The sequence below is a fragment of the Gymnoscopelus microlampas genome (assembly GCF_963454915.1).
Source record: "Gymnoscopelus microlampas genome assembly, chromosome: 1".
NCBI lineage: Eukaryota > Metazoa > Chordata > Actinopteri > Myctophiformes > Myctophidae > Gymnoscopelus > Gymnoscopelus microlampas.
Window position 1 is genome coordinate 13,888,996 of NC_139962.1, and position 9,022 is coordinate 13,898,017.

A 9,022-nucleotide genomic window follows, 5' to 3' on the forward strand; every position below is an offset into this window, starting at 1 on the left:
GGCTCCAGAGCTTTCCTCGGGGGCCCCGTGTGTGTGTGTGTGTGTGTGTGTGTGTGTGTGTGTGTGTGTGTGTGTGTGTGTGTGTGTGTGTGTGTGTGTGTGTGTGTGTGTGTGTGTGTGTGTGTGTGTGTGTGTGTGTGTGTGTGTGTGTGTGTGTGTGTGTGTGTGTGTGTGTGTGTGTGTGTGTGTGTGTGTGTGTGTGTGTGTGAGAGAGAGAGAGAGAGAGAGAGAGAGAGAGAGAGAGAGAGAGAGAGAGAGAGAGAGAGAGAGAGAGACTGTGTGTGAGTGAGTATGAGAGTGTGTGTGTGTATGAGAGAGTGTGCATCCGAAAAGGAATGGCAGGGGAGTGGAGACTAGAGTGATTCCAGCTCTCTTTAAAACAACTTCTCAGCACGGAATAGGAACTGTAGTTTGGCACTCGTGTATAACCCAGCCCTTGTGTGTCTATCACAGCTTTATGATCGGATTGCAAAGGGATTTGATCCACGCAGTAGAAGAAAACATTGGAATTTGACTGTAGCAAAAGGATTATTTCGGGGTGAAGCAACTCCACCGTTGTGCCATGGGTGGATTTTAAGGATCAAGGGTGCTGCAAGTAGAGGACAAAGAAGGGAAACTTTTGGATATGCGCTTTTATGTCATCCGTTGTGTTTCTTAGTTTATTAGAAGCCTACCTTATGCAGTTCAGGCATGAATTGCGTGTGGGATCTCCTTAGATTTGGGGGTTCCATGGTTTAGTGAGAGAGCTGGCAACAGTTGTACCGTCATTGAGTTTTGCTACAGCAGGTCACTGAGTGGCCGCTTGCAGTTTTCACGGTAAATAACCGTTAATCGTTGTTTAATGCAACACATTAGCAAATATTACTTTCTGATGCTGCGGGTTGGTCATAAATCCATGACCTCCGGCTGCGCATGCTGTGCGCGCCGTACACAAACCCTTCATCTAGATCCATGAGGACTCTTCTTCTTCTCAGACCAGGACTGGACCGATAGGCCCTACGACACATTCTAAACTGTCTAAGTTGTCGTATGTTCAGGTCCAAACGTTCAGGTCTTGTACGGCGACTCTGGAGAAGCCGTTTGGTCACATATAGAGAAGGGAGAGATGGGAGCACACGGAGCGAGGAGGGTCGGACCAGTAACCCAGAGAATGTTCCCCAGACAGAGCACAGGTCGGTGACCCACGCGGACCAGTCCGTGTCTGTGGGGAGTTCTGGTGGTGGAAACGTTACGGGCAGCGGCGAGCAGCAGCAGCAGGATGGTCCGGGGACCACCATGTGTGCTCCCGAGCATCGAGGCTCTCGCCACCAGGGACAGGAGAGCGACAACGGGACGGTGACGTGCTGTTTGTTTAGGGAATGGGACCTGATCAGGCCGAGGAAAGACCACAACAACAGTCCAAAGTGTCCGACGACATGCAGGCGCGATGCGACAAACTCTCAGGTGGCCGAGCAAGAACTCAAGAACGCTACTTATGCGCTGTTAAAAAGGCTGAAGGTTCAAGCCCTGGATGCCTTGCTCCAGGCTGTGGAGTCCAGAGGAGGGATCCCTGGTGAGTGTGTTCTGGTGCCACAGACTGAGCTGAGACTTAGTAGCGCTCATCCAATGTCTCCCCAACATCTCCTGTGTAAACTGTACCGCTGGACCGACCTGCAACACACAGCCACGTTAAAGGCACTGTGTCACTGTCACAGTGTCCTGGCGGCGGACAGTCCCACGGTGTGCTGCAACCCCTATCACTACAGTCGTGTATGTGGGCCAGGTAAGAACATAACATGTGAAAGATGAAACACATCTTTATTTATGTCCCAAGGACCATTCTGTCTAGCCTATTTATTTGTTTGTTTTTGGGTTGTTGTTGTGAATACCAAAACGCTCGCCCCAAAACACAGTCGTCCCGGGACAAGTCCGGCGACCTCGGAACGGTCGCCACCAGGTATTCCTAAACGTAACCTCAGTGAGTAAACTAACCCTAACCCTATGCCTAAACCTAACCTTATTCCTAAACTTAACCTCAGTAAAACTATGACTAAACCTAACCTTATTCCTAAACTTAACCTCAGTAAAACTATGCCTAAACCTAACCTTATTCCTAAACGTAACATCAGTGAGTAAACTATGCCTAAACCTAACCTTATTCCTAAACGTAACCTCAGTAAAACTATGCCTAAATCTAACCTTATTCCTAAACTTAACCTCAGTAAAACTATGCCTAAACCTAACCTTATTCCTAAACCTCAGTAAAACTATGCCTAAACCTAACCTTGTTCCTAAACTTAACCTCAGTAAAACTATGCCTAAACCTAACCTTATTCCTAAACGTAACCTCAGTAAAACTATGGTTAACCCTAAACGTATTTCTAACCTTATCCTGAGTAAAATAATTACAAGAACAGAACAGCTGGTGACGAGCGGTCCGCGAAAAGAATGGAGGCGAGCGTGTTTTGGGGCGAGTCTTCCGGTTACCGTTGTTGTTGGGGGGGTGTCTAAGGTAAGCCTCACCTTTAGGCCTGGGAAATGGGAATGATGTAGTGACTGTACTAGTTAGTAGACCACACCACTGAACCATGTTTTATACATCATATACGTAAATAAACAGTCGTGAAAACGCACAATTTATCCCCCCTTACATTTATTTCTGTTTTAGAGACTTGGCTCAATGAATCTCGCCCCCCCCCCACACACACTCACATGCTGTGTAGCTACATGCGGTGCCATTTGTATGTTAATCATAGAATAATGAAAACATTTATTTTAAAGGTGTTCGTGTGCCCCCCCATACACGTTTTCCCCCTGTCTCACACTCACACTCACTCTCACACACACACACACACACACACACACACACACACACACACGCACACACACACACACGCACGCACACGCACACATTCAAAATGTTTGTATAGTAGGCCTAAGCCTAATCTAACAACAATCTTTAGTTTGTCAAACTATTGTGTTGACACTCGTCACCCAACACATTCGCCCAGCGTTTAACTGTGTTGTTGAGAGCTAGTGTGCAGAAGTTCCACATTATCCATTGAAGACAGTGTTGCCATGTCGGCTTATTATAAGCGACTTTGGGCTTGTTTTTTCTGTAAAGTTGCTTGTTTGTAGCGGGTTGCGTTTTTTTGGGGCTTTTTTTCTAACGTTTGATTGATTGATTGAATACTTTATTTAGAAAGACATGGCAAAAGTACATGGAAGTACAACGTGCACTTGCTTTAGACTTTAGGATTTTAATTATTATTTAAACCAGTGGTTCTCAAATATTTTCATGAAAATGTTTTGTGCCCAGGGGAGCATTTGTGTTGTTAAAAGGTTTTTTTTTTAAACTTCCAAATATTCCACATTTTATTGCAAGTTTTTTGTTTAAATAGCAGATCATCATGTGAGCTTGTAGATTGGCTATTTTCAAATAGCCGATGCATGTAGGTTTAAAAGTGCTCATGTGGCCTATAAGTTGCTTCTTTTGGGCTTGTGTTCCTTGACCTAGTTGCTTATTTCGCTCACAAAACATGGCAACACTGATTGAAGATGGTTCTCAAGTTGCACTTAGCCTCTTATTCTCTGACAGGAGGTCCTCCTCTTGTTATTTAGGTGAAGGAGTGCCGATAATATACAGTTTGCATACGGCTGGCGCCAGGCTGACTAGCTGGGTATCTCACTGACTGAGTACTCACTGGCAATTATACTGGCTCTGCTCTTAAAGAGGCAGCAGCCAAAAGACTTCTCTGATGGGGTAGTTCTAGTGGGGGAACGTCTCACTCCTTTCTATGATTACGTTTTTTCCCCCTCCTATTTAGTTATTTCATGACGCATGAGTGCAGTGCTGGAAAAAGTACTCCATCGTTTTACTTAAGTAAAAGTATCAATGTAGAAAAAACACTTGAGTAAAAGTACAAAAGTATTGGAATCAAAATGTACTTAAAGTACCAAAAGTAGAAAGTACTCATTATGCAGAATGTCCCGTTTCACAAGTTTTCAAATGTATAAAATGTTTACAGATCTTTTGAAAATAGCTAAGCTTTTAGATCTGCTATTTTCAAATGGTCGAAATATATAAGGCTGAAGTGGTTACTATGTTTAAGTTTTCAAATAATTGTAGTGGAGTAAAAGTACAATATTTGCCTCTGAGATGTAGTGGAGTAGGGTTATAAGTACTGAAAATTGGAAATTGGAAATAAAGTAAAACATACCTCAAAGTTGTAGAACAGTACAGTACTTGAGTAAATGTACTTAGTTACTTTACACCACTGCTTATGTGTAAGTGGGGGGATTTTGTTTGTAAAAAGAATGAAAATGTGGAGAAAAGAATAATGAGTAGCCAACCTTTTCAAAGACATGTTAAAACTTAAAGAATGGTTTGGTCCAAACATAGCCTGAGGCTTCAAAGAAAGTCTCCCTCAAAACCATTTGAATTGGATTGTTTCATGTCACCAATGAAGAATCAAAATGAACTTTGTCTTGAAGTTATTTGTCAAATGATACTTTAGGATTATAACATTCACGTTCCCAAGTTCAGTGTTATTGTACACAATAATATAGCCTCATATTTACATTAAATCTCACATGTTCTTGTATTTTCAGAATCACCTCCTCCTCCATACTCTCTGTCCCCTTCAGATGAACACAAGCCACTGGGTGAGTGTGAGACAATGGATGCCACATAGCAAGCCAGTAAATGGCACTGAGGGTGTGACCAAACAGTATATTCTAAGATTTGTGACAAAGATGGACTTAAACAGCTGCTCATGCTCAAGGTTCTGTGACAGAGCCATCAACAGACCTATCACATCACCTTCGTTTTATCTCCTTACGTACATTGTAAAATCCTCACGGTTCCATTTGGTTCCGTTTGTATACTCTCAGAGTTTAAATGAGCACTGGGGATTTGACTGTGCAGAGTGCAAGGTCCATTTGGTAACATTACACTCTTGAGTTAACCACTTTCAACCTGGCGTCCCTATTTTGGGCATGTCATAGGCAAAACATTTCAAAAGTTGCGAAAATAGATCTACAAGCTCAAAAAGCATCACAATGTCATGCGTTGCAAGCTTGTAGATCGTCAATTTTTTCTATGTTTGTGTGACACCATCTTATGACAAAGTGTAAAATAGAGCACAAGTTAGGTGGTTAGATTAACACTCGTACTGCGTAGACTGGTTCAGGCAGTCTGACTGATCCATTGCACGATGATCTAGATTTGACTTGTGTCCTTTTCTCTTGTCAGACCCAACTCTGTCTTACACTGAAACTGTGGCCCCTTACTACTCTAACTCGCCTCAGATCATGCCAAGAGACTACACAGGTACGTGTCTTTACATTATCATTGTATCGTGACTTTTGCATTATTGCAATGGCCAACGTGTCAGCACACTGTGAACTGATATTATTATGGCACACATTGCACATACAGACACAATAACGCACGTGTGCATGCACGCACACACTAATGCAAGTTGGACCCACTTATGTTGCATCTCTGTAGAAAGGCTATTAAAACATACATAATCTGCCACTTAAAGCTTCTATTGTCAGAATGAAATCTTATGGGACGTTTGTTATTGGGGAGTGTGTGTGTGTGTGTGTGTGTGTGTGTGTGTGTGTGTGTGTGTGTGTGTGTGTGTGTGTGTGTGTGTGGGGGGGGGTGTCTCTGGTCTCTCCCTATCACAGCAGTGTAGTCTTTTTCTCTTTCTGTCTTTCTCTCTGCATGGCAAAATATTTCCCCGGGATGAAAGTGCAATAAGATCCATGTATGTGCTCCCATTCTCCTTTGACTCTGTAGCTGCCCATCCCCCCCTTTTCCCTCTTTCTTCCCTTAAATCCCTCCATTCCGCAATTTGAGCAGTGGAAAGAGGCTGGTATTTTGGGGGGCGGGGAAGTCAAGCAGCTCTGATGAGGAAGAAGTGTACTGTTTATGTGTGTGTGTGTGTGTGTGTGTGTGTGTGTGTGTGTGCGTGTGCGTGTGCATGTGCGTGTGCGTGCGTGCGTGTGTGCGTGCGTGCGCGTGTCTGTGTAAGCTTGTGAATGCACACGGCAGTGCACACATTTGTGTGTGTCTGTCTGTGGTTGGGGGGGTGTAGGTGTAGTTGGACAGGAAACAGCCCCCTCTGAATGATGAAACTGGAGCCTTATTTGTTTACATGCTAGAGGGGGGGCTTGTAGTGTAGTGAGTTTGTAGGCCCCGTTGATCAACCCCTCCGCCCCCCCTTCCTCACTCATTCAATAAATATTCAATATTGATATAGTTACATCTTATATACGACTGTACAAGAGTAAAATTCGTTGTTTCTGGTTCCCCAAATTGTAGCAGCAATGACAACAATAACAAAGCGATAATAAAGAATGGCAACAATTGTAAGAGAAATAGCAAATGTATGTATAATACATTAGTTATAGCACACTTTGAGGTGCTTGAAGGTGCTGTGTGCATGGGTCCTGCTTCTAAGTATCATGTCATGATATCATAGAGTGCGTTAAATGGTGAACAGGCACCCGTCGATGAGAAACCGAACTTGCTCGGTCGGTGCCGACAGATTAGAGCGTGGAGAGGGGGATAAAGTCTCCGCAGAGAGGCGCTCTCACGTTAAGGTCTATAGGCATTAGGCAGTCAGTCATTTTGTTAGGAGATGAGCCAAGAACTTCGGACACATTTTGGTGGCTGTCTGCTGGTTAATATTATCTTGTATTTAAGAATTTCTTTTCACTTTGTTTCATTTTAACGCATGCCTTTGTATTAATTTAGCTTTTATTCTTACTCCCCTTGACCTTTTTATTAATTCTTGAACTTTTATGTCATGCATTGCTGAAGAGTTGCTAAACGTTTTTTTCATTGTTCTCTGAACACAGTCAGTTTTATTGTAATGTTAAATGGAAGGGGTCGGGAGATAGAGGCCCACAACTTCATTTCTCCCTAGTGTAATTTATTCTCACCATAATAACAACATCATAGCTAGCTTATCTAAGCTAACTGCTGAAAATGTATCCAGGTAATAGAACAGGTTCATATCATTCACTGTTGTCATTGTCAGCTTGAAACCATCTCGTATTATAGTCTGGGAACTTTGGGAACTGTATCCACTGGTGTGCAACACACTATTTATTGTGTCTCTGAAGTTCATGTGAGCAGTGTGTCATGACTTTGAGGAAATTGAGGAACATTTCTCATTGAAATTAATATGACATCATTATTTATCATACGGTAACATTTTACTCTTTGCATTGAATTAAATACAACTTTATTGGCCAAGTCCAAATAAGGAATTTGACCTGAACTGGTGAACGTATCCAATATTGACAACATTAGGACACTTGTATGCGCTGGAAGCCAAGTTTGATGTTAATCCCAAATCTATTCTACCTAAGTCAATCAAATGACAGAGTAGCTTGTAATTGGTATATTTGTCACCAAGAGCTAGTCTAGTCTTTACTCTTTAGTGACTCAGGTACTGAGGGAGAGTGTAGTTCTGTCCATTCTCTGTCAGGGGACATCCTTATAAATTACACAAATCTGTGTGAGTGAGCGAGTGAGTCTGTCTGTGTTTCCCGAGAACTGCCTTACTGATCGACTTCCATCTCGACGTGCATATCTCAGAGTTTGCAGAGTGTGAAGTTGGTCTGATCTGCCAATCTGACCAATATGCCCGTACGTATCTGGGCACACGTATATGGAACCGGTTGTCTAGAACCGCTGACAGAGATGTCCATGATGGGCATAAAACGGACACAGGCAGACAGACATACAGATACGATGCCTGTTGGGAATGTGCCTTCCCAACAGGCAGCGGTCTAGTTAACTACAGTATATTCACACAGCGGCCATTTTGCTCTTACTTCATAATTGGCCTTGACCGAGTATGAAGTAAGAGCAAAATGGCCGCTGTGTGAATATGGTCAATTGTGGAATTAGATGTTTACTCACAAGTGTGTGTGTGCATGCGTATATTTGTGTGTGGTCTCTCCTTCCCTTGCCCCCATAGCAGAACACTGAAGCAGGGAGGTGGTTCTTTAGCCAAGAAGTGCATGTGAACTGGAATGACAATTGGCTCAATAGGGGTGGCCAGGGAACTTGCAAGTAATTTGTGTTGTGATGGGCCATGACCTCCGTTTCTGTTTACAGCAGGAAGAATAATGGGGGAAATATAAGACAGAACTCACAATAATTAGCTAAAGGATCTAATTCAAACCTGATGTTGTAAGAAGTTGCATGACTTGCATCTTTCAAAAATGTTGAAATAATCTTTTATGTGCAAGAGTTTTATATGTTGCGTAGTATAGTGCTAACATCTAGCCTTGGATTTAGTTTGATTTTATTTATTCAAAAAATACAGCCAAAAGCATAGCTTTTGAATGCGCTGCAGTAGGGTGTGGTGTGGTCTATACATACCTTTGCCCTGGCCTCTTTTATCATTCTATCAGTTAACATTCCCCTTGAAGCCACAGCAGAAGGCTCTCCTTTGAAAATAGAAATGTCAACTTAAAGCTTATAGGAGCCCTATAGCTAAGTCGGCTATCCCTCTGTGCTTCCAACAAAACATGTCATTGCATTGCTTATTGTTAAGCTCTTCAACAACAGTGTGCATAAAAGTCTCTCTCTCTTTCTTTCTCTCTCTCTCTCTGTGAGTGTGTGAGAGAGAGAGTGAGTGAGCGTATGTGTGTCTTCAATGAGAGAGAGGGAGAGGGAGAGGAATTTCTGTCTGGCTCAGAGATAAGATCAGCTCAGAGAACTCACATAGGGGTTCCACAAGGATAAAGACTCTCTCTCACACACACATGCGCGCATGCACACACTCACATACGCACACAAGCTCGCGTGCGCACACACACGCGCGCACACACACGCGCGCACATACACACACACACACACACACACACACACACACACACACACACACACACACACACACACACACACACACACACACACACACACACACAGTAATAAGTATGTTGTGTCAAACAGAACTTGTATTCTTTTTTCTGAATATACATCCACACTGCTTTAATGATCTCTATATTT

General features: G+C 43.0%; 1 protein-coding gene across 1 annotated transcript in view; it reads left to right on the forward strand.

Moving 5' to 3' along the window:
- Positions 1-237: 237 nt before the first annotated feature.
- Positions 238-9,022, forward strand: part of LOC311047197 (mothers against decapentaplegic homolog 6-like) — a 20,985-nt gene continuing 12,200 nt past the window's right edge. Inside the window, exons 1-3 of the mRNA XM_084059843.1 lie at positions 238-1,762; positions 4,591-4,644; positions 5,234-5,311. Coding sequence (XP_083915969.1) covers positions 1,030-1,762; positions 4,591-4,644; positions 5,234-5,311 — 865 coding nt within the window. The 5' untranslated portion in view covers positions 238-1,029. The remainder of the gene's footprint in view (positions 1,763-4,590; positions 4,645-5,233; positions 5,312-9,022) is intronic.